The sequence below is a fragment of the Poecilia formosa genome, unplaced genomic scaffold, assembly GCF_000485575.1.
Source record: "Poecilia formosa unplaced genomic scaffold, Poecilia_formosa-5.1.2 Scaffold637, whole genome shotgun sequence".
Lineage (NCBI taxonomy): Eukaryota > Metazoa > Chordata > Actinopteri > Cyprinodontiformes > Poeciliidae > Poecilia > Poecilia formosa.
In genome coordinates this window covers 85658-111898 of record NW_006800576.1, presented here as the reverse complement: position 1 = coordinate 111898, position 26241 = coordinate 85658, and the positions used below count along the sequence as shown (strand labels likewise).

Below are 26241 nucleotides of genomic sequence, written 5' to 3'. Positions count from 1 at the left end.
AGTTCAGCTGTTAAAAAATAACATTTTAAATTTCTTTGCCCAAAATAAAAAGACTTTCAAAGAAAAATTAGGCAACTGTCAGAAACATAAGCTATATAATCAAACACTTTTTGCATTATCTGGAGGATCCATTGTCGTAGTTTAGATGTGGTTTTGTACTTCTGTGTTTGTTTGTGGAAGAAACAGTCAAGTTGCACTTTTAGGATCTGGTTGAGCTGAAAAGCCAACAGAACCAACTGGAATATCTCATTTCTCATGTGCCTGTTGAAGAATTTAACATGTTTTTATGTGTGAATAAATCCTTTAACTCTATGTAAGACGTTGGTGAACATGTGACCTAACAGAAGGCCACTCAGGTTCAAACTGAACTTTTTATCTCTGTTGAAGCACAGAAAGCTGTTGTCTTTATCCAAATTAATCTTTCTTAAGGTTGGGTTTTTAATGTCAGTGAGTGATATTTACATTATTATTAATACAGCTTGTCATTGTAGCATCCAGAACTAATGGTTTTCTTATCTTTTGTTAGTGTCCCAAAGTTTAATTTTTTAAACTTCAGAGTAAAAGTCAGAGTGCTTTTCTTATATATTTTTCTGACTTTGCAGAAAGGAATCTGTTTAGAACGAGGAAGCCGTTCACACTGTAACCGTCAACACATTTCTGTGAGAAACGCCTGTCTTAACTCATATTTATAGATATTTATTGTTTTTATGCCTTTATACTTTTCCATATCACTTTGTTTTCAAAATGAATAAAATTGATGCCTCTAGGAATATTGTTTCCTATGATTTATCGCCGTTTAGAGTGCCATAAAACTGATCCGTCATCAAATTTCTGCTGATGAACTTGTGGAAAAATGCTGCTCAAAGTCCGTCTAACCTGACCTTTGACCTCTTTAGAGCCTGGTCCTTTCCTGCTATTGTGCCAACCGTGAACTGATACTCCTCTTCCCCCTTTTATTTCCTGCTTTCTTATCTTCTAAACTGTTGAAACATTCCAGAAATTGAAGTTAATGTTATAAAGATCAGTTGAATGGCTTGTGAAAATAAACACTAAGCTTCCTAACATGTTGCTCAGCATCTTTGATCTCTCCAATAACATTGAATAAAGACCAAAGTTTCGCACTCAGGCGCATATTGTTCACCTCAAATGTTCTTTATTTTTCTGTAAACATTCGTGTCTGATGAAAATAACTAAATATTTTTTTAACCAAAGAAAAGTGTTAGTTTTAAAGAGTAGTTTCATACTTTTTATACCTAAAATGAGCCTGATTGCAATACAACTTGTTGGTAATACGCTAGTGTTTGTTTCTTGGCTAGATAAGAAGTACTGTTAGCATACAAGTGTTGGGAAATTAGCATTTCACATAAAGATAGCATATTAGCTGCTGTTATCAAAGTGGATATTTAGGTAAAAAATGAGTTAGACTACAGTTAGCATTTTAACTGATAACACAGAAGTTACTTTAGTTTTAGCCTTGATAGTTAAAGTTATCCAAAATTTAATGTTCAGCACACATGTGCTATATTTTATCCAACTATAAAACATACATTTCAGTTAGCAAAGTGGAAGAAGCTAATACAGTTTACCTAACATGCTACTGTTATTATATGCTAACTTTTTTTGCGTTTTTGGGAGAATAAGAGTTGCAATTTGAGTAAAGGAAAGTGCTACCTATTCAATTAAATAAATAAACAAATAAATAAAAATTATTAATCCCAAAGGGAAACTAAATTAAACTTATATCTTCCAAGAGCCTTCGAGAGTCATTATGTATGGTTATACTGTGGAAGGATTTCAGTCTTGGAACTAGTGTGAAAAACACTGACTGGACTGTGGGACATTTTATCAGGGCAGCAGAGACAATATTCCACAGCAACATGTGGAATATGTTGCTGAAGTAGGGGATATAATCGATGGAAGAGACAGTTTGAACTTCTTCCTTCGCTCTATTCTTTGGTCCTGCTCTGCATCCATGTAGCCTCATTTGAAACTAATTCAAGGTTAAAAAAGGTAATTTAAAAAAAACCCTTATTGCATCATAACTGAAGTTAGGCGGATATTAGCAAAAGCTGATTACCTAACTTCATAGAATTTCTGAAAGCTAAGTAGAAGTTTGCTACTGATAGCTAACATGCTAACGGAGCATGTTAGCTAACGTTAGATAAAATGTTATTGTAACTACCGCTAATGTTAGTTACAACATTACAAGTTCATTACAAGTTCGATCTTGTTCTAATATGTTTGTAAGTAAAACATTTACTAGCAAACATAGCAAAATGCTAACGTTCCAAGTAAGAAGTAAAGATGCTAAATGATAACGTTCAAAACGAGCCTGGAAAGCAATCAACAAGGGATTCGTGTAGTTTTCAAATACTTTCTAAAGTAAAAGCGTCACCACCGATTCAAATGTAGTTTTATATCCAAAGTATTATTTTAAAAAAAGAGCAAATTATTAAGTAATCTGTTCAAATTTAATTAATTCACTTCAAAATAAAAGGTTTATTTACTGCAAAACCACATTTAATACCATCTAAATGTTGAAGAAGTAATTTTGCTGGCTTTTCAAATTAAGGTTAACAGAGCCTTTTCATTACAAAAGGTGAATTATTATAAATCTATGTTTCAAATTTCAGAGTCTTAAGGCATGGACATTAAAATGTCATCTGTAGTTTTTCTAGTACATTGTTGATGTTGATTGCAGATTTTCCAATTTAAACAGAGACAGTCGATGTTTAAAGTGTTTTTTATTCCATATACACAGATCATTACCACATCAGAAATGTTAAATAAGCATATAGTGATGTATGCCATGATTTTATCTGCAAATAAACAGTATTTATTTATTTTTTTAAAAGTTTATAATCTCATAAGGGCCTGTAAGTGTCTGACTCTGCAGATGATTTGTTTACACACATTCCTGGTGTGGCACTATTCTTCCTCTTGTGTTGGAAGATTACAGACATTGGCTCAAGGTCCTGTGGGAGCTGAGCAGCTTTGCAGGAAAAACAAATATTTCCTGCCCTGCTCTACTTAAACTGATGACATTCATGCAAGGATAATAAGCAGGAAGTGGGATATGAGAGGAAGTTGTGTCCATTAGTTGCCTCTGCTTTATGCCAAAGTCCAGATTTTGCTGAAATAACTCAAAATGTCTGATTCCTGATGATCTTCTCCTTATGATCCGACATCAGACTGGCTGGTGCTTGCGTTGCTCATCTTCCTCTGCCTTCCTGGGTCTTCTTTGCCCCCGTTGGGCTTCGGCCCCACTTCCACCTGCTCCGCCATTTCCTCCTTGGGGATGTAGCTTATAACGGTGTTGATCAGGTTGCGGCGAAAGCTCTTGCTCAGGAAGTTGTAGAGGAATGGATTGGCGACGCAGTGAAAGAGCGAGAGACTCTGCACCACAATGAAGGAGAAGTAGAGGACCTCCACCACGTTGCAGCTGAACACGAAGGGGTCGAGATCGTCAATGATCATCAGCAACATGACCAGGTGGTAGGGCAACCAGCAGGTGACGAACACTAGCGAATACACGTGGACCAACCAGACGTCCCGCCGGCCCTCCACGTCCGGGGCGGTCCTGACCGCCCGGGCGATCAAGACGTTGCATGTGATGATGATGGCCGCCGGGCCGAGGAACTGGAAGATCGTACAGAGAAAGGCGACGGAGACGAACCACTCAGTGAAGTTGTGTTCAGGCAGCATGTAGCAACCCGGTTCGTCCCACTCCAGGATATCCACATGGACGTTCTCCAACAGGGCCAAAAACAGCGACAGCAGCCACAGACCCGCGCAGATGATCCACCTCTGGCGGCCGACGACGGGGAGCAGGGTGGGCAGTGACGGTCTGGTCAGCGTCAGGTAGCGCTCCAAGGTCATCAAGGCCAGGAAGAAGGAGCTGCTGTAGAAGTTGACCACGTAGATGAGGTTGGTGACCTTGCAGAGGAAGCTGCCCCACAGCCAAACCTTGTCCAGGGTCACCTCCATCATGAAGAACGGCTGGATCACGATCACCATCAGGTCCGACAGGCTCACGTTGATGATGCAGAAGAGGACGCCGCTGGCGGAGTGGCGACGCCGCCAGTTGACCCAGACGACCAGCAGGTTCTCCAGCAGGCCCACCATGAAGATGAACAGGTAGATGAGGAAGAGGGCGATGCGCCTGTAGTTGGCGTCCAGCTCGATGGTGCACTCATAGATGAACCACGGCGTGCCGTTCAGGAAGTCCAGCGAGTGGTTGTGGTCGAAGGTCATGGTCTGAAGGGAGGGCAGAGGAGAAATGCTTCAGATCTGGACTCGGTTTTGGTTTAATCAGAGTTAATCTGATTAAATGTTTCAGACGTTATGCAACCGCAAGCGCTGGAGGGGCGGAGGGCGAGCCGAGCAAAATGTTAGGAAAACTACAGCAGGTTTAATGACCACACACTGTAAAAACACAAAACCTCACCAAGTATTTTGGTTCAGTTTCTACTGCCAATACCTCTGAACAGCTTTAAAAAAGACAAACCTAACTCACAAGCAACTTTTAAGAAAGATATTGGCTTGTTTTCGGTCAATAATTCCTTAATATTGATAAAAAGTTCTAGTTCCATAGGTAGATAATTTCACTAATAACAAGACATGGTTTCCATTTTATAAGTGAAATAATCAGCCAATGGAACTAATTCTATTTAAATTAATCTAAAAGATGAAATAAATATTTAAATTAATTTTTAAATAAGAAAATAAACATACAATACTTTAGTAAATTTTAACCATTTCAGCTAATGGCTTTTTGTTGAGTATATATACTCTAATTAACAATTCATTACTAAATTAGTTGACAATTACTTTAACAACCAATTAATCACAATTAAACTATTACATTTGCACTAAAAACTAAACAGAAATACTTGGTAATCTTTTGTGTTTTTACTTAACTTAAAATAAGCTCTTAAATCTTGCTGAATAAATACTTTCATTGTCTAATTTTTTGTGTGCTAGGATATTTGCACCAGAAATTAGACCAAAGATGCTTGGTAATATTTTGTGTTTTTGTAACAACATAAATAACTAAATCTCTCATTCCCGCGGCATTCAGCAAATAGAATAGTTCTTTCCTGCTTTTCTAAACTGTCAACTAATTTTGTACATTTCAACAACTGAACAGTTTAAAGTAATGCTAACTTATTGCAGTGTACTGCAGCTGAAACTTGCAAACTCAATTTTTCAGCTTTTTTCAGTTTACAGAAGTTTTACAGTTAAAATGCAACTTTTTGTAGTTTTTTTTTCTTGTAAATTTGTCTGTAATTTAATGTTTCTGAAGCTTTAAGCATCTAAAAAATTCTGTTCAATCCATCAGCTGAACATGGAAAGAGTGTTAAACCCAAAACTGACTTTATCTAAACAGAAATCCCAAACTCCAAAAATGTGTCTTCATGGAACAAATTTGTAGTTTAAAGAAAGTTTTAAAAAGCTCAGGCATGTAAAAGGCAAACATGTGGAAGACATTGAAAACGTTAAGTAGGGATGAAATCTATCCCTAAAATCTAGATTCACACTATAAAGCATGGTGGTAGCAGCATCATGCTTTTGAGATTCTTTTCTTCAGTAGGTAAGACAAACATAGAGAAAAACAAGAAGTAGAACAAGAAGGTCATAGCAGAATGGCCTAGTCAAAGTAAAGGCTGATCACAAATGTTCTCACATTGAGCTTGATATTAAAAAACAAAAAATAGAAAACATATCTAGATGTGCAAACTGGGTAGATCCACACCCAACAAAACTTGCAGCAAAAACCGGATCTTCAGAGTTTGTTCAAGACATCGATTGCAAAAGCATGCCACACTTTTCATATTATCATTTTCTGTTGGTTTTATCACGTAAAATCCAAAATAAAATCCATTTCCTGGAAATGGCTAACAGATGTGACCTTTTACACTGCAAAAACAAAAATATTACCAAGTATTTTTGGTTCAGTTTCTCGTGCAAATATCTTTTCTGTAAGAAACAGTCGCTCATTTTAATATTGTTGAAAAATAAAGTTCAAGTCCCACTGGGAGATTATTTCACTTATAAATAATACAACATCCTTTCCATGTTATAAGTGAAATAATTTGAAGTTTTGACCTAAACATGCTGCTAAGGCTTACTAAAAAGTGACTTGTAAGTCAGTACACTTGAAATAAAACAAAACTACAATATTTACACTAGAAATTAGACAAAACTACTTGGTAAGATTTTTTTTTGTTGCAGTGAACAGCTGACAACCAAACCTGCACTGTAAAAAAAAAAACACAAAATCTTACCAAGTTTTTAGTGCAAATATCTTAGAACACTTGAAATATGTTATAACTAACTTACAATTACCTTTTTAGTACGAAATATGAGTTTGTTTTAAGTAAATAATTCCTTAATATTGATGAAACCGCACTGGTTCCACTGGTAGATTATTTCAGTTATAAAATGGGAAAAATGTCTTATTAGAAATAAAATAATCTGCTGATGGAAGTATTATTTTTTAATCAATATTAAAGAATTATTGACTTAAAACAAACTCATATAAAAAGATTTTAAGCATCTTAACAAACATAAAACCTTTTCATCCAACTGAAACATTTCCAAACATAGAACTTCATCCTACCTTTCTGCGGAAGCAGTTTTTCTGGATTAAACTCGTTATTTCTTTTTCCCTCTGCAGGTTTTATTTTTCCTCCCTGCCTGGAGTTGACGCCTTCCAGCTCTGATGCTTCGGACAATCTGAGGGATCAAGCAGACGGGAGTCTCTGCCCTCCCACTTCCCATGAACACACACACAGATAGCTGACAGGACATCCTCAGTTAGCGATGAGAAGAGGGACTGAAGTCCAGGAAAACTCAATAAAACTGATAAAACGTCTGTTTAGCCTTTTTTCCCCCTTTGTTTTGTCTCCTTAGAGCAGAATTTATCCAAATTTGTCACTTTTAAATAATTCACCCAGCATGTATTTTAAAGGGTTTGCATGTTATATAGCAACACAAAATAGTGAATAAAAAGAGAAAAAAAAAATGTTGATGTACATCTTCTAGTCACTCAGGTTCTGGACTTTGACTAAGCCATTCTAAGACATGAATGTGCTTTTAATGAAACTCTTCAAAAGTAATTTTGGTCTAATTTCTAGTGGAAATGTCTTATTACACTTAAAATGAGACAAAAACTAACTTACAAGTAACTTTTCAACATGATATAGAAGCTGGTTTTAAGTCAATAACTCCTTAATATCGATTAATTAAAAAGTATTTGTGTTCTTTCATTGGCAGATTATTTCACTTATAACAGGACATTTTTCCCATGTTATAAGTGAAATAATCTGTAAATGAAAGAACACAGTTTATGCAGAATTTTGAAGATTTTCCTTTTATTTCAATGGACAAATAAAATTTGCAGAAAAGGTAAAATATCTTAAAAATATGTCTACAGCATTCACACAATCAAGTAACTTCTGAAGGTAATTTTAATGGACTTTATTTAGTGGCATCATCATGATGGGGACTGAAACCACTCTCATTTAAAAAAAAATAATCCTCCAAAATAGGTGAAAGTTTGTGGTTGTAAATTTACAAAATCAGAAATCATTTTAGTGGTGTGTGTAGTTTTGCAGGATACAGTAAAAGTAATAGAAAAATCATAAAGGCAAGGATAAAAACTAGTGGTGGGGCTCGATTAAAATTTTTTATGAAGTTATTTTCAGACTCTAGTATTAATCACATTTTAATTGAAAACCATAAAAATAAGGATTTATAACACTCCTGCTTTTTAAGTTGAAGCAGCTAACTGTTTAATCTGTTCACCATCAAACTGGAGTAATTTAGCTTTGAAGCGTTTCAGGAACGTAGTTTTGTTGGAAATGTGAATGTTAACTTTAGCATTGGGGACGTCTGTGATCCTGCTTCTAGCATTCAGATGCTATTTTAGCTTCATTCATATGCTAACATAAGCACAACTTGAACACAACAATAGTCATTTCCAGTGTCCAATCAGCTTGTTTTTTGAAGCCAAGTTTAATGAGGAATGATTTCGTTGGCTATTGCTGTTGTTTGCAGATGTCGCTAGTGCGTTAGATTTACAGGCGTACCAGAAACACAATACAAAGGTTCCGGGTCGGACTTTAAGTTTAAAACAGTTACTGCTTTAATAATAAATGTGATTAGTTAATATAAATGAATGCGTTAAAGTCTCAAACCAAATGCAAACCAAACAGAGTAACTAAGTCAGCTCTGATTTTATGGGAATTTGATTAATTTTCAACCAAATTGTTTACATTTTTTTTATTTTAATTTCACCTTGAAAAGATTCAGAAAAATCAGGCAGAATGAAGGTATTTTAGAAAGAAAACTGCGTGTTTTTTTCATGACCTTGCAGGAATCTGCGGCAAAGGGGCACAAAGTCCTGACAGGAGAGAACAATGCCAGGAAGTTGTGACAGGCAGAGCGCTTCAGCAGCCTGAAGGGGTCTTTAACCTCGAACCGGCTGATTTAAACTGTCCGGCATCCGTAGTTTCTCCTCTGATTGAAATCGGTGGAGCAGCTCCTCCTGACTGAGCGGAGGTTTGACCGCTGAGCTCAGCATCTCATGGAGATAATGCAGAAACATTTGTGTTGGCTGAGTCCCAGCCTGGTTAACGGGGAAGAGACTCCCTGGGTCCGGTGTTCTCACTGGATCCCGCAGATCAGCAGCTGACTGACCTCGCTGAGCGCTCCCCTGCGTCTGCTCCGCGGTCATCCTGCCCGGAGGCCATTGAGCATCTCCACTCGGCCTTTTGGTGCAACAAGTAGGAACCTGTCAGTTTCTGCTGACCGCTTCCTTCCCGTTTCATCAAAGGAGAGCAGATCTGCTGACATATTCCGGCAAACCTCGCTGAAGAAAACCACGAAACTGTCCGGGGGCCGCCGGGCTACAGAGGGCGCCAAAGCGATGACAGAATAATTATTTCTGGAGGGAGATCCGGATAAAGGAGCAATGAAATGCATTAAATGGTAGCTTCCGGCTACTTTAGAAGAATAACAGCACTGATATAGTTATTTTCTACTGTTTTCATTTGAAAGAAATGTGGCTAAGTCTTTTTGGGCCTGACAATGTTTTTTTTTTTTTTTTAGAAAAAAGTCAACTACATTTCTAAATTTGAAAGGACAAAAATTTGTCAGAATTTGTTCATATTAATGTAAAAAATGTGCTAGTAGTTGGTGTGCTGTGGTGGCACAGGGTTTAAGCACAACCCACATATGGAGACCTTAGTCCTTGACATAGCTGTTGCAGGTTCGATTCCGGCCTTGGCAACCTTTGCTGCATGTCTTCCCCCTTCTCTCATTACCAATTAACTATCAAATAAAGGCCACTAGAGCCAATAAGATTAATATTTGCTTGAAAAAACACAAAACTTGAGGTCAGTTTCAAAAATTTTCCCCAAAAACATCTAAGTTTGTAGTCAAAAATTTGCTAGAAAAACTCAAATTGAGATTAATCTAAAGAAATAATGTTGGGGTGGGGGAAACAAAAAGAAATTTCTGAATTTGAAAAGACAAATTTGCTGAAGAACTCAAATTTTGAGATTAATCTTAGAACGTTTCCAGAAAAAACATGAATTTCAAAAGTTAAATGTTTTTCACTTTTCAAAATCAGAAAATTTCCAAACATTGAATGAAACTCAGAAATTTACTAATTTTTTCCCCCATAAAACTTCTCAGTAATTCTCACAAATCTTTGACTTTTTAAACTCAGAAATTTCCTTTTTTTTTTTCTAGAAAAATTTTGAGATTGATCTAAAAATTGTAGTTTTTTTGGTGGAATTTTACTTTTTTTTAAATCTACAATTACCCTAATATACAGTTGTGTTAACTTATAAAACTCATATTGTAGCAGAAATACTTCCAGTAATGTTGCATGAACTCGCTACTAAATAATTCCCCCCATGTCCGCTAAGGGTCTCCGTACTTTGCATCTGCGCATGTGTGCGTATAACGTAAACGCACAGGCGTCAGAAAGCACGTTGCGCCCCTGGTTATTATGATCAACCTGCTGTGAACTAGAAACTGCTGCATCGTCAGTGCCGCAGAGGCAGCTTTAGATGGAAACGAGAAAGAATGAATCACTCAAACTTTGTTCCTCTGCACGGCCTGTCTCCATTTCCCACCCACTCGGATTTTCTGGTGAAACGGTTCGGACCCTGTCAACAGATTCGCTTCCCTGTTATAAAACAACAATCGGTCAGAAAAAACTAATTTCCTGGAAAGAGTGGCACAGACCGCTCTTTCCAGAGTGATCTGTTACTGGATAATGTAGTTATCCAATAACTGGATAACTACATTTTTTTATTTTCCTAATCCACAGAAGAGTCAAAATCACGTAGAAGTTGTTGGGGAATGTAATCTCTTCGGCAAACAATCCATCAATAACTGAAAACATGCCTGTGCATGTTTTTATTCAGGGCTGCAGCTAACGATTATATGAATAATTGAATATTCTATCGATTATTATGACGATCAATTGAGTAATCGTACAAAAGAGGCGCATTTTGCAGATTTTTCCTTCTCATCTGAAGCTTATTTTATACAATATTAGAAATGCACGATAAAACGTGAACAAACTCAATTATGAAATAAATATTTTATTGTCTAAAATGCGATAAAATTATATTTACGTTTGATCATTTGTAGCAAAGGAAGCATCAACATTTGAACAGCTCAACCTGTTGGGGGTGATACGGTGATTTACTTTTTTCATTTAATTGGATACCAAAGGCTGCCCAATAGGATTTTTTATTTTTGTATTCAGAGAATTTGAATCTGGAAAGTTAATATGCTAAATAATGAGTTTTGGGTTGAACATATTTGCAGACAAAAAAGATTTTTCATCATAAATGCAAAATGTATAAGTTTCTTGAACGGGTTTGGCTCAACTCTGAATATGTTGTATATTCTAAAACAGCAAACTGCGTGTTTTAGTCGGTACAACCTGTCGATTGTTAAATAAGTTGACGATTATTTCCGTAATTGATTAATCAAACTGTTTCAGGCATAGTTTTATGTAACTGAAAACCAAGTAATCTAGATGAATAAATAGCAAACTGTTAAGGCAGCTCATCATATTTCCATAAATGAATGTCTTCGTATAAGATTACAAAAACATCAGACCTACATTTTTAAAGCTAAAGTTCATGACAGGCTGTTTACCTCTTCTGTTTAACAAAAAAAAAAATACGCAAAAGGAGGATCCAATACTTATCTCCTACTTTTTTTTTTTTTTACTTTTTTTGAAGCTCCATAAAGATGCAAAATACTAAACATTGCTTACCAATTAAATTTTCCACCTATGAGTGTTTTCAGTTTTTAGAAAACTTGAATTTCCCTTTCTGTTACTTGAGGAAAAATCAGGATCATGAGGGTTCTGTGTACAGGTTACACCGCCATCTAGTGGTTACAGACTGTAAATATCCTATTGTAACATCTGAAACATGGAGAAAAACAAACTAATTTCAGCTGTGAAAGGCTGAAATCAGCTGCGTCATTGCATAAATTTGGGTCTGCTGGAAGTTTAGATACCAACTGTTCATTCAAGCATATTAACAGAACAAAATGTTTATTTCTCCTTAAATTCAAAGAAAACATAAAATAAAATCACTCCATATGCTTCACACAAAACTGACAGTTTTTAGTGTCAAATAAAAGCAAAAACAAAGTTTACAAGTTTAATACGTTGCCCCCTAAAAATAGTTTTGTTACATGTAAAAGCTGACACTTGCACATTTTTACTTTAGCTTACAAAGTACATGAAAAACACGTTATCCAGACACAAAAGGAAGAAGTCAAAAAAATCATGTTGAACAGATGATTCACTGGATAAGAGGAATGATGTCAGAGTACATGTTTTACAACAACAACAAAAATCAACAGCGTTCCTCCTCTGGACATTTAAAAACTTGAGGTATTTCTAAGACGAAAGTGTCACACGAAGTCAATCCGGACTCTGAAAACCACTGGCAGATCCAGAACTCATTTTCACCAGTCATCAAGCGCTCGCACACATTTCCCAGGGAAATGCGTTCCAATGGATTCTGGAAAAATCTTTGTAAAATATAATTTGGTCCAAAAGCTAATTTGCAAAAAATACATCATGTGCAGCTAACGTTTAGACGAGGCATCATACAGACGAAGCATCTGCATTCATTTTGCCTCACCTGCTGTCAGGAAAGCTCAAAACCTCACTGTGTTAAGGCCAAGCTGATAAAATGTAGTGTGACTCTAGAGAGTATCGCCTAATTTTAACTTTGAATCAGAATAATAAAACACACATTTGCCACTTAAACGCACAAACCACCACACTATTCAATCAGAACCAGAATGGAGACCCGGCGGCCCGGAATCTGGACCAGTCTCCTCACAAAGGAGCTCCTCATTAGTTCAGAGGCTTAAACAGCTGGAAGACATGTTCACAGGCTTAGATATGATTGCTTGGTTTCCATCAATCTCTGACAACATGCTACAAATTTAGATAAAAAATGCAGCAGAATTAGTATTTGATCCTTCAAACTCCCCCACCCCCTTAAACAAAACAAAAAAAGGTCAGATTAATTGGCAAAATGTAAATATCTGCTATGATAAAGCTTTTGGCACTAAGAACTACAAATACCTGCTTCTATGGATGAATGTTTACTAAAAGCTGCTTTATTCTAAATGACAAATCTATTATTCATTTAAAGGTTTAGGGAATAATTCTGGGAAACGGCTTGTGTTTCCACAAACTAATGGTAAATGTTTAGCTTAGCATAAAGACTGGAAGCAGCAAACAGCTCAGCTCTGTCCATAATTAACCAGTTCTGAGTATCTGTGACTCTTGCAGGTTATTTTTGTTTTGGCGTCTGTTTTCAGTTAAAATATGGCGAGATTGGAAGTTTGAGACGTTACTGGGAACAAAGACACTCTTGTGCTTCTGTTTTTAAGCTTCATGTTTGGCTCAGCTGTCAGAAGTCCTTCAAGATTCAACCACGAGCGATTGATTGTACTTCACACAATGTAGCGCTTCGTTTCGACTGAGCGGTTCGTCTGCTTTCGGTGTAAAAGCGAACTGAATCAAATCATTCCACGGTTCCATTAAGCTTCATTGAACAGGTTAGGATGGATCACAGAACATGTTATGTTGCATTTGTTTTGCACAAAGTCATTTTAGATATCACAGTTTTAGTCAGAATGAGCTGAATGAGAAGTGGAACCTTCTGCACAACCAACAAGAATGCAACAAGTGGCTTCTGGGTGATAAGTAAACAACAAAACACTTGTCTTTTCCAGCAGCCATTGTACAGAGAATATAGCTGTAAAGCTAAACGTCCTGGAATTCCTGGAATAACATTGTTGCAATCTAAACCTTGATTGTAAGGTTTCCCTAATTCAAAAGGTTAGGTATTATTATATCAACAATATTGATATTTTTGGATATTATCACTGTACCACTCAGTGGAAACGAAGTAAAAGAGAACATCCAACCAGACTCTCCAAACCAGAGCAGTTCCTTTTGGAAAAAACTAATCTAAATATTTATTGTGCATTGACTATTTATCGTAACTTTATTTAGTTTAATGTTTGAAAACCAAAATGAAAAAAAAAAACCAAACAAACAAAAAACTATTCAAACCCCCATCAGTTCATGATCAAAAGTGCTCCCATTTCCCACACACACTACTGTTCCCAACAGTGTTCAATACCTAAAGAAATATATATATATATCTTCAAAATAAATATATGCCTCATAATGCTACAAGTTTTGTCTTGTCACCTAATTTAAATATTGATCCATGTGTGCATACTAGTGATGATCTACAGTCGAAGGCTGGAATGACTTCTGGCAGCGTCCGCAGGCGGAGGCTTACGCAAAAATCTTCGAGATGAAGTCCCGAAAGCGTTTGGCGTACTGCTCAGGATGGACCGTGGAGATTTCAGCCCCGGCCTGCGGCGGACATAAACGGCTCAGAATCAGAGCGAAGAGAAGAGCAACGCGAACGGTTCGTACACAAAAATTCAAGAACTTTTCAGGCATTTTCAAGGTAAATTTCCAGGAACACACTTAGGAGATAAACATAATCCAAATGAACCAAGAAGAAGACAATAATGCAATATAATTTATTACTGTTATTAATAATGTCATTTCATGCTTTTTTACATTCTCTAGCAGGAAAAATGTCAAATAAAACAAAATCTTATGTTTTGAAAAGTGTCTCCTACACACCTTATAGAACAAAACACAGACTTAATTTAAAAATCTCCAAATTTCAATAACCTTGAAAAAAAGATTGTGTTATATTTTGTATGTTAATCAATTATATATTATGGATTTAAGCATTTTCAGGGATTTCAAGGACCCGTATGAACAGGATGTGGAAGAGAACGACTGACTCACCCCGTGTTTGACCGTTTTTGCGGCGTGAGCGGCTTTCTTCTTGGTATCGTATTGTGTGAGAACGTCGATCAGGCCCATGAAGTAGACCTCCCTCTGCGGGGCGCCTGAGGTTAAAACGCAGGAAGAGTCAGCTGGATGGAGGTTCACTTCTGATTTAAGGGCTCAAACGATCAATTATTGAAATAATCGCCTACTAACTTAGCAATTGATTAACCGTTAACTGGAGTAGGATCAAAACAAGGATATTTGCTGAAAGAACACACTCAGAGCAATAATTAAGTTAAAACTGTTCATTTATATATATATAATACCCAAAACTCTTCAAGTGGAATCAAGTTTTAGCTTCACCTAGTTTGCTTGCATCTTTTAATGTATTTCTAACATTGTTTAAAAACCTTCTTGTTGGTTAAAAGAAAATCTTCAGAATGAGTCAAATTTTTATCTGATTATTCTATTAATCATTAGACTAATCAATTATTAAGATAATCATTAAGTACAGACCTACAGGATTCAGATATTAGAGATGTAGATGCTGAACCTCAAGGAGCGTTAGGAAAAAGGAGCCAAAAACTGTGAGTTTATTGCAGAGCCACAACCAATTGATTGATCTATAGATTATTATAGCAGATTTTAAAAAATCATTAGTTCTGCATATATTTTATTAAAGTACTTCAGTCTTTTTTATACATTATAAATATATCAGAAGATGCAAATAAACAATTCAATAAGAAAAACATTTTATTGCCTAAAGTGCAATAACACAGCATTCCTTTAGTGAACTCCTGATAATTTATAGCAGAGGATGCATTTTCAGTTTAAAAAATATAACCAACATAAACATGTGAAAGGCTCATCAACGTCAGTACAGTGTAGCACTAATCTGTGAATTATTTTTTAGGATTAACTGATTAATATTTGGACAGTGAAAGGTGTTTAATAATTTTTTTTTTCTTTTTAAACAGAAATTGTACCAGGTGAAGCAAAAACTATGCCACACAGTTCAGGGCAGAACATTTTTGAAAAACAAACAGATTTTTTGTTTTAAATTCAATATATTTTGGCTTTTTTTTAAAACTGTATACTTCACTAAATGATCAGTCGATTAGAATATTAGCTAACGATTATATCAATTAATCACGATGAATCGGATTAATCGTTTCAGACCATGTTTATTGCATTAAAGACTCAACTAAAGCTTACTCCATCTAAACATGCAGTTAACATGCTAACTTTTTCACCTGGGCAGCTCCGGAGGGCGTAAACATCCACATAGGGGTCGAACTCGCCCGGCCCCAGAGGCTTGCAGGATGACATGTAACCAGCGATCCCTTCAGGAGACGTTCCGTAAGAACCTGCGGCGGGGCCCGGAGCCAGCCCGTTCTCCGACTCGGCTTCCTCCTCGTTGGACACCTCCCCGCTCTCCTCCTCCTCCCGCTCGGCTCGGCCGATGTCATGGATGCCGAGCAACAGGCTGTAGTCCATGATCTTCAGCTTCACCAGGAACTGGACGAGAGGAAATAAAACGGTTTGCTCAGAGGATTTAAAATAAAACATGAAGGAAGGGAAATAAAGGCAGTTTTGGTATTGGGCATCAATAATCGAGAGAGTCACTGAGACAGAAAGCTAATGTAATTTCTAAACTTAAATACAAGATACAAATAAAGTGAAGCCAACAGTTTTCAGAAACGGTAAAATTTTACCAACAAACCACAGAAATGTATCAACATCCACATTAAAATCTTAATATTTATAAACCGACTGCAAGTCTTAATTGAAATTCATAAACCTGCTCTTACTTTTATACATTATTTTAATAATCTCATCTATAGAACATTAAGGTCATCAGTGGTTTGTCTATGGCATTTTATTTTGTTTGATAAGTCCATAAATCAAATTAAATTTAGGGTTCCATGTTTTAATTTAATTAAGAGATTTTTGTGTGAATTTGTTTTGTTCCTCATTTTTTTGCCAAAAACTGTCTCAGTGCTGCCATCTGTAGGTCAGACAGTGGAAAAGCAGTTGGATTCTCCAATTGTGTAAAACATTTCATCACAAATACAGAACCATGTCACTCAGACACACCTCTTAAAATTAAGATTATTTACCATTTAAATCAAATCTTCTGTATTATTCCAAATACCAAATGACAGTTTTATGTTTTTTTATTTGTCATATCATTAAGAGCATTTCTGGTATGATAGGATTATGATTTCTGTAGTAGTTTTATTCTAGTTCCTCAATATATACCATGTTATCAGTTATGTTTTGTTGATTGTTTTACTTGATAAGGCTGTTTTCTGTGACATTTTCTGCATAATTAAATTTCTCTGTAAATAAAATTTGACTGATTCAGTAGTTTAGTAACATCTAAATTTCTCTGTTTAGCAGATATAGTGTTTCAGATCTGACATCTTGATCCTGTAAAGCGGCGGTGCAGCTTCGGTTTTCCTCCTTCTGCTGCAAAGTGGAGATAATTATCGGCTTTTAAACGCTCACCTCTACATCTTTGTTGAGTTTCTCCATGAACTTCTCCTTCTCCTCGTCTGTAACGTATACCTTCTGCATGTTGTTCCTGAAGTCCATGTCCTTAAAGGTTGGAAGCTCTTTTTCCTTCGCATCAAACACAGTTCAGACATTTTATACATAACTTTAGCATGAATTGATGCTAAAAAGATATGCTTACCCTTTCTTTGTCACTTGCTTCACGATCAACCAGAGAGCCCTGTAAACAGCAGACAGTTTGACTATTTCTGTTATGAAAATGACATTTTAGCCATTTATTTTTTAAGTTCTTTAGTCAATGACATGCAAGACCTTAGGCAGAGTATTTGAGACAGCTGAATGTCTTTTTATTATTTGTTTAAACCCTTTGTTAAATCAACAGAAAACTTTCCGACTTCCTCTTTACTTTAAGAACCGGTACGGTTTGAGCCAACGCCCGGGGTTCCTCCTTACCTTCAGGTCGTACTTCCTGTGCACCACCAGCCTGTGGCTGAACATGTTCCTCATGACGATGAGGTACGCCTCCTCGCTGTCAACGCTCACTCGGTACATTCCCAGGAACTGGGGCAGCAGCGTGCTGCCGTGGCACTTCACGATGTGCTAAAGGCAGAAAAAGCAGGCATTTTAAACCAGTGTACATGTAGATTTATGTCACTTTACCTGAATCAGCTCTCATTACACACACAGAAGACAAAGGATTTTAAAATGGAGGCAAAGTTGGGAAGATTTTGAGCATAAAATGTTATTCTAACTGAATTGGCAAAAGCAGAACAAAATAAAGGCTGGTTAGGATTATACTAATCACTTTGCAGAATTTTTCCAATTTACGAGTTTACATACAAAGCACTTCCTTTTTATTTGATAGAAAATAATATTTTATAAATTCCTTCGAAAAGCATCTCAATACAGTTTGCTAGAATTCTGTTCTATTCCTCCTGATTGATTTTTGTAGCTCCAGCCACCTTGTGTCTTTATTGTTTATTTGCATGGTAAGTATAAACAATAATGTTTATAGTCTTAGCTTATTTGCAGTGCAAGTCCCCAGAAGGGCATTTATGAGTATAAATCAAGTAATTGTTGCATCAATGTTTCCAAATGATATTTTTTGTCTATTTGTTGAAGTGCACCTAAAGGTCTCTAAAATTGCAGCATTTGCTACATTTTCAGCTGATGCGGTTCTCTTTCACACTGCTCTGTCAAACAAACCAAACCCTTTGGAAAACTTGTTCCCACCCCCGCCTGTGGGGGCGCTGCACCAAGAACCACCAAAGGAAACAACACAAAAACATTTGAAGACGACACTGAGGGCAATTTCCTTCTACAAAAATGGAGTGGTGTCAGATTTTAGCAGTTGTAAAATTTCTCTTTCGTCTTTAGTAAAAACTGAGTCACTTCTCCCATTAGCGCTACTCCTGTGTTTGTTTTGTTTATATTTACCCAGAATGCCCTGTGCTGCAGTCTACTTCCTGCTTTTGCAGCGGTCTCCTGTCTGATTGGCATTCACATGTACATTAAAACCGCATCAGAGTTCACTTCAGCCGAATCCAGACTGAGGTTTCTAGGGAACCAGAGTTAAATTTTTTGGTTCGATTGCACGTTCACACCTCCTCAAAACAAACCAGACTTTCTAGGCAAATGAACTGGAGTTTCATTAAAGTCGACTAAACAGGGCTGGTGTGAACGCACCCTAAAAGTTGTAGCAATAGATTCATACAAATCAGAGGGTACAACAAAAATGAAAACAATAAAACAGTCCATAATTGGTTTGACTGTGGGAGAAAATGGAAGTTTGGATGATGCACTAGGGAGGTTCAGTAGTTCCACACACAACAATGAGATCTGCACATCGTTTCCGTTTCCCCAAGGAAGTTTGTTGTGAATGCCAACATCCTCATTCTACAACAAAACAAAGGCCAGATTCAACTGTTTCCACTTCATAGCCTGACTTAAAAGATCTGCAGGTCTCAAAATCTGCAACAAACACAGAGCAAAGAGGGAAACCTTGCTCATTTCCCTCTGACTTAAAAATAGATGAACATTTAAATATGTTCAAAATACCAACAATCACACACAAGAGTATTTGTTGCTGGTCTTGTGACACAAAGCCACAACATTCAGCCTGCAGACGAGATTCAAATCCAACTTTAAAAGTCTGACAATATCTAACATCTAGACATCTACGTTTTCACAGCAATAATATGCTGCAGCGTTTATAAATGATTCTATTTAGGCTGAGTAGACATGCAACAAATGTATAGGAAGAGCGAAAAAAGAGGAAAATGTAATTTAAAGCAACTATGAGTTCACAACACTGCACTCTAAAAAGCATGTGTGCCGATTTTGTGGAATGGTTTATAAATTCAAAAATTAAGCCAAGTAAAAATATTGCACAATTCAAGAAAAAAAACTACATAACTAAATAAAAAATGTATAAAAATGAACGAGATAAAATGACAAACGTTATTTTAGCTGTTAATTTATGTTAGTCTGTAAAGATATTTTATCTGACAAAAAAAAAGCAAACAAAAAAAAAGAAACGGACAAGAAATAAAGAAAAAAAAAAGAAGCCAGTTGACAATAATTAAACTCTTTCCACAACAAAGAAAGAAAACAAACAAAGAGACAAAGAAAGGCACACAGATAAGAAAAAGAAATTCTGAGCAAAATATATGCATGGCTGCAGCTACGCTCTGATTTCTGAGCCTTTGGAGGATTTTCTATTAAATTACTTTTTGCTTTTCTTTAAAAGGCGCATCAGCACACACTTACTAGGTTACAAACTTCTGCAATCACTCAGAGCAATAAAAACAGCATTCCTGACTGCTTACTCATGCTCAAACACATAAACGAAGACTCCTAATTAAGCGGAGGAGGCGGATTTTGCACGTTTACCCTCAGCAGACATTTTTAACAACCAATTCTAAATCTGATTTGTAGGTTGAACCACAGCTGGTCCCACATCTGCTCAACAGGCCTCACTGATTCTCACTGGAACAAACCTCCTGCAGCAGGCATTCACACTCCCAGGGAGAGGCAACACATGACAGATGTGGCGTCTGCAGTCCTGGGACGGTGTGAAGTGTTCAGAGTAACTGCAATCAACCTGCGTGGTTTTTATGATTGGCCTAGAATTGCTTGTAAAAACAAGGAGAACCTATGCAAGTTATTTTTTATAAAGGAAACGAAAGATGCCTTGGGTTCTCTAACTGCTGAGGTCAAAGGTTAACAGCAAAAGAGGTCAGATTGCCAAACTAATTAGTTTCACTAATTTCAATGTCATGAGATGTTTCTACAACTCGTCAGGTGTTTTATTGGCGTTTAAAGCATCGGGGCTGGGAAACTTTATAATCTACATTCCCCCTGGGCCAGAGCTCAGCTAACACACTGTAAAACCTAATTAGTTAACCTTACTTAAAAAAAAAAACAAATATGCAAACTTGCTGCCTGAGAATTTTTTTATTTTAATTAATCAATTAAATTTTTTTGTTAAATTTACTGATTGATCACATTGGCTTGTTCAATTTTAGTCAGCATTTTTAAGTGGAATATATATCCAGATTTTTTTCTGCAGTGCATTTATAAAATACTCAAATGAAAATGCAGAAAAGCTGAGATATCAAAGGTGATGCAACTTGACATGCCATCATTGGCTGACGTCTTCAAAGCAGCCAATCCAGAGGAGGAATAAATTTCCCCTGCTGCTGATTGGCTGAACCTCCAGACTGAAGATGATACCTTCTGCTTTAGTGCCAAAATGGCTTCCACTGTGCGTATTGAGGTATATCTGGGTTTTTAACTGAAACTGTCACTGGTTGCCATGGTTACCTGCATCCATCTTGCTGACTGTACGAGCTGTAAATAATTTTATTAGTCGAATTGTAAATAGTTTAAATGGTGACCATCAGTACAGTAGGTACTGATGTAGCTGTAACTGATAATCTCTCTACAGATAAACCAATCACTCCTGGTTATTAGTCACCATGACAACCAGCTATTCACATTGGGTATAGCATCATGAATGTAGCGGCTGCTTAACGGATGACCTAGCCAAGCTGCAACCAAACTAAGCATATTGTTTTGTTTGTTTGATAAATCATTTCATTCCTTCAGTGTATGCAAATTAATGTAAAAGAAATTAATATATATCTTAGAAGAAAATGAAATTAAAAAAATTGATTCAGAACAGCAATAATGGAAATATGCATTTTAATTTCAATTAGAGGTGTCAGTTTATGGAACAATCTAAACCTCTTTCTGCATTTTAATATTTTTTTTGTTTATTTGTATTTATCTGAAACATTTTTCTGAGCTGAAAACTTAATATTCTTTGTATATTGCAAGTATATACTTCCTTCTGCTCCTTTCCATTCATGGTTTCTTTTAGTTGTTGTATTAACTATTCATATTTATTGTTGAGTGAATGAAATAAAAAATAAAATGAAAAAATGAAAATGCACCTGACAGAAGGTAGGAGGTATTTAAGTGCTTCAGTTACCTGGTGATACTCTGACAGAATGTTGTGCATATCTGCAACGTCTTCGCTGGAGATCTGCTTGATGACAAGAGTTCGGTCGTAGGAGTTGAGGAGGAGACTCTCTCCCTGATCGTCTGCACTTCTCACCGGGGGGCTGCGGGTTAAAGACACCTGAGGAGAAAACAACAAACAGCACAAAGTCAGAAAACGAGGACATTTCATGTATCGTATGGGAAATAATTTAAACATTCTCACCTGATAGTCCAGATCCTCGATACCAAAACGTTCCCTTAGATTTCGGAAGACCTGAGGACAGTATTCTTTGAACTTAAAATGTCCGGGAAGGTTTTCTCTGATGAAAGGAGAGGAGGTGAAAATGTTATAACATTAATCCGCCTGATGGTCCTTACAAAAAGTATAAGAGTGAGTGTCTCACTTGTTGAAGAGGTGGTTGTTGACTTTGACCTTAGTGTTGGCTTTGAAGTCATCAGGCAGGAGCATGACGGGAACAGGAACCTGGCTGAGATCATTGATCTACACAAAGAACAGACATGTATACAAATTAAAGGTTTGGGGTGGGATGTTGGATGACAGTGTTTTACTGGTGAAATATATATTGAAGAGGTAATTTAGCAATTTAAAACACTGTGTTGGAACAAGGACAAATGTAAACCCTGCAGGAAACCAACCCTTAAGGACCGGAGTTGGAAAATTAGGTTATTCTGATATTTTCTAGCTCAGGCTTGCTCTAAGGCTCTTTGGACCTTTCACAGTGGCTCTTGATATTTGGCTAAAAATGTGCAGAACCAACAAATCATCTGAAATATAGATAGACATTTTAATGCAGATTTTAGCAGCTTCTTTTTTAAAATCCAGTATTGAATTTCCATGAAAAAATTACAAGTATCAGCATTTTTTCTTCTTATTATGATGGTAACTAGGTGATTTTTTATTTACATCATTTTCAACAAACATCCTACTGAAGAAAATGAATCAATGTTATTTTTGTAAATGTTTTTTTTAAATGGGAATAAAATGCTTGTTCAGAAATTTTCTATAGTAGATATTCATTTTGAAAAAAGTTTCCTTTGTAACATTTCCTTTTATAAACAAATCATGTTTTTCTATTTCTCCCTGAAATATTAGTTGAACTCCAGTTTTTAACTATTTTTTACTATTTTGTCTTTTCTGTTTATTCCCAATAATTAAAATGTTGCCACAAGCACACTGCTGTTAAATATTGCAATATTGTTAAATAGCTTGAATAAGCTATTCAAGTTAACATTTTTATACTGGAACCACAGCATAAAACAGGTGGAAGATAAATTTCTGTGATAAACTAAATAATTCACATAGGAGCATCTTTAAAAAAAACTGTTCTGTTTAAATCTGATTAAAATGTTTTACTCCCAAAAGAACTGCATGATCACAAAATGGAAGTAGGTCAGGACTAAATGGTAACACCTGGGTGCAACATGAACATTTCCTACACCCATAATTAGACTTTAACATCTGCCACTTCTGTTTTTTATTTACTTTTTAAATGTTTTTATAAATTTGCATTTTTCAAAAGTTGTCATTTCTCTCCTCAAGTGTTAAAATATTCTAGAGATATTGATGAAATTACACTGAAAAAAAATCACAAACATATATGCTACAGTAATAGTAATATTTACTGGCAACCCTGTGAAAATGTGTAAAAAAAATATCCTGCTGCATCTTGCATTAAATTTTCTAAAACAAAATCCAAGTTTAATGAAAATAAATGTGGAACAATCCCTTCAATTTAACCTTGTAGTGACTAAGCTAGACAAGGACTAGAGCTGCATAAAATCATCCAAACATGTTATTACAAAAGCATTTTGATGCCAATTTCACAGTTTTCTTTTGTTTCTATAATCATAAACTCCCTACCACTCTCTGTGAGCTTTAGCATCACTGCTACTAAAAATATAGCCTCCCATAAGCACTTATTTTATGGATATATTGTCCTACAAGTTTAATAAGAATCCTTATTGATATCCCAACCACTTTGTGAAGAGGATACTCAGTGAGAACTGCAGCTAATAGCAGCATCTTAGGCTCCAAAAACCCCACAAAAACTGTTAGAATTAGCTAAACTCTGAGACTTTATCCCAGAGTTTAGCATGATTGAGCTGAAGAGGATAAGACAAGAGCAGGAGTGTCCAACTCCAGTCCTTAGGGGCCAGTGTCCTACATGCTTTACATGTGTCCCTGTTCCTACACAGCTGATTCAAATGGTGACATTACCTCCTCAACATTTTTCCATTTCATTTCTGGAGAATGTTTTAATTTAAGTTTGCTGATCCAGGGAAACATCTGAAACATGCAGGTCGACCTTTGACATTGGATCTGTGCTCCAACCTAGTGCAATGTTGCTGTTGTACTGGCAACAATAAATTTTAACAGAAAGAAACAAAACAAAAAAAGTGCTTCAATAGTAGCAATCATTTTTCCATGCAACTTAAAAAGAATTCCTTTCACCAAGTATTGTTACAACAGAAAATAAAAGGCAAAGTGGGAAAAATGAGTTTTTAGTTACATTTTATATGATATTAACAATAACACTGTAGTATCAGGTTTTTCCAACACAGTACAGCCCTACAGTAGAGCTTCAAAGTCTAAAAACATAAAAGCTCTGTCCATAAAGTAAAAAACACAATGATCAACCTCATGAATAAACAACTTTGTTTTAGTAGGGGAAGTGTTGAGATCAGGAGCAGTGACCCTTAAAAAGCTGTAAAATTAAATATTTTTTAGGAGTTTGACTATTTATTGCGTCACAGACAAGTTAGTTATATACATTTACAATTAATAGTTTTGTAATAATATAAATGGTAAATAAAGAAATAGTTAAAATGTTGACATCTTTTTCAAACTGCCAAGCGAGAAATCTGATGATAAATGTGAAATTATTAAGCCTACTCCTAATATACATATTTTAACAAAAATAAAAGAAGGAATTTATGGTATTTAAACTGTAACTTAATGCTAAGTTCAAAATAAACACAGTCTAAGTCCCATAAGCGCCTGTGTAAACTAAAATAACAACCCACAGATCAGATCACTCCCTTTGTGTCATAAAGACATGTTAGTTATTAATTCTTTTAAAGATGACCAAGTTTCCAATCTGTCATGTCACAGATTCTGCTGTCATCTCTCCAAAACGTTATGAAAGAGTGAGGTTGTCTCTGATGCTAACACCGAAGCTACACCGAGTTAGCACATTCCAACTGAGGTGATTAGCATGTAGTGAAACGTTAGCTTCCACCGACTCACCGAGTGATTCACGCCCCAGATGAACACGCTCACGATGGGCTCGCTGGCTCGAAATACTTTCACCTTCTGCTGAACAAAGTGCTTCTTCTTCGTCTTCGTCTTGGGCGCCAGGACCACCATCGGACTGGACGTAACAGTCCCCGAGTTACCGAGGGCAGCCATGGCCGCGGACCGTGTTCTGTCGTCCCCTGTCGAGAGAGAGAGAGCTCCGAGCGGGCGGTGACGCGTCTTCTCCTTCCTGATGATGGTTTAACGGCTCCTTCACGCGCCGCTGACTGTAACAACCAAAGTTCAAGCGCCTAAGCTCTGACCGCTCTAACAGACACTGCTTCTTCCAGGGTTCAGTTTAACGTTTAAACCATCGACATGAATCAGTACTCAGTCTCCCATAACCACAACAGAAGTGTTTTCTTAACCTCACTGACAGTTCACAGTCCACCACTGCCACCTCGAGCTCAACCGCGTTATTTTCAGTTGAACAAGTGGTGACTGTATAATTGACAGCTGTCAGGGACCAATCAAAATCCATCTTTTGTAGTCAGGTGACCCAAATGTGGGCGGGGACTTACATATTATTTTGTGTGTTTGTTTTTTGATTATTCCACGGAAATTTATGGAAGTCCATTGCTGCCACTTGAAGTCATGACTATACAAAACCAGAATTTTGAGGTCTTATCATAGTTTTCAGATTTAATTCCATGTTTCAACATCATAATTTCCACTTTCAAAGTCATAATTTCAACTTTAAACAAATTTGTCAATCTTAACATCATAACTTTGACTTGTAAAGTCATAATTTTGAGATTTAAAGTTATGATTTCAAAGTCATATGTTTGATTTTCAAAGTCACACTTTCTTTCAAAATCATAATTTAGACTTTCAAAGTCAAAATTTCGATTTTGGATCATAATTTCAACTTTGAACATTATAATTTTGACCTTCAGTTGTAATTTTGAATTTTAAAGTCATAATTACAATTTTCAACATCATAAATGACTTTCAAAGTTATAATTTTGAGATTTAAAGTTATAGTTTCAATTTTAAAATCCATATGCTTGACTTCCAAAGTAATGATTTCTTTAAACATGATTTCAACTTTCAACATCATAATTTTGACTTTCAACATCATAACTTTGACGTTTAGATTTACAAGTTATAAGTAACTTAGGGCACAGACTAAAAACTTAGTGAAGTTTCTGATTTCCAGTTCAGTGAAAGGATTTTTCTTGGTGATATTATGAGGGTCCAATAAACTGTTTCTGAATTTATTTGATATTGATATTACTGCATGTGATAGTAGTTGTATTATGCATGTAATTAAATAAAATTAAACAGCGTGGCATTACTTACTTGCTGCAGAATCTGTATCTGCAAAACTGAACTAATCATTGTTTATGACCTTATCAATACCCCATATTGATGTGAAAAAACTTTCAACAAACATTTTTTACAATATTGCTGCAACTCTATTTCTACGGTAGTTTCTGTTAAGGTACAGTAGTGATGCTGTTTTATTTGGCTCAGCTTTGGTGAAACGAAAGAAAACACTCAACACCAGACG

The 26241-nt window shown here is 36.1% G+C and overlaps 2 protein-coding genes across 2 annotated transcripts; both read right to left on the bottom strand.

Annotated features, from left to right (window-relative positions):
• Window positions 1-2727: 2727 nt before the first annotated feature.
• On the bottom strand, window positions 2728-7188 carry ackr5 (atypical chemokine receptor 5). The gene is made up of 2 exons (XM_007541849.2): window positions 6623-7188; window positions 2728-4257 (listed from the first exon to the last, which is right to left on the bottom strand). Exon 2 carries the CDS (start codon window positions 4252-4254, stop codon window positions 3175-3177), a length of 1080 nt encoding a protein of 359 aa, XP_007541911.1. The 5' UTR covers window positions 4255-4257; window positions 6623-7188; the 3' UTR covers window positions 2728-3174.
• A 4384-nt stretch (window positions 7189-11572) lies between these two features.
• pip4k2ca (phosphatidylinositol-5-phosphate 4-kinase, type II, gamma a) lies at window positions 11573-25158 on the bottom strand. Its single transcript, XM_007541848.2, has 10 exons — window positions 24681-25158; window positions 21817-21914; window positions 21636-21732; window positions 21402-21551; window positions 17360-17506; window positions 17088-17126; window positions 16901-17014; window positions 15643-15907; window positions 14405-14508; window positions 11573-13954 (listed from the first exon to the last, which is right to left on the bottom strand). The coding sequence occupies exons 1-10, from the start codon at window positions 24840-24842 to the stop codon at window positions 13874-13876; spliced, it is 1257 nt and encodes a 418-aa protein (XP_007541910.1). The 5' UTR covers window positions 24843-25158; the 3' UTR covers window positions 11573-13873.
• Between the last annotated feature and the right edge of the window lie 1083 nt (window positions 25159-26241).

Bases quoted from the DNA above. Each gene is read 5' to 3' on its own strand.
- ackr5 (XM_007541849.2), bottom strand. From the start codon at position 4,254: ATGACCTTCGACCACAACCACTCGCTGGACTTCCTGAACGGCACGCCG.
- pip4k2ca (XM_007541848.2), bottom strand. From the start codon at position 24,842: ATGGCTGCCCTCGGTAACTCGGGGACTGTTACGTCCAGTCCGATGGTG. The intron at 21,915-24,680 runs GTGAGTCGGTGG...TTCTTTGTGTAG, and splicing joins TCTGGGGCGTGAATCACTCG to ATCAATGATCTCAGCCAGGT. The intron at 14,509-15,642 runs GTGAAAAAGTTA...TTTTAACCTCAG, and splicing joins CGCCCTCCGGAGCTGCCCAG to GCGCCCCGCAGAGGGAGGTC.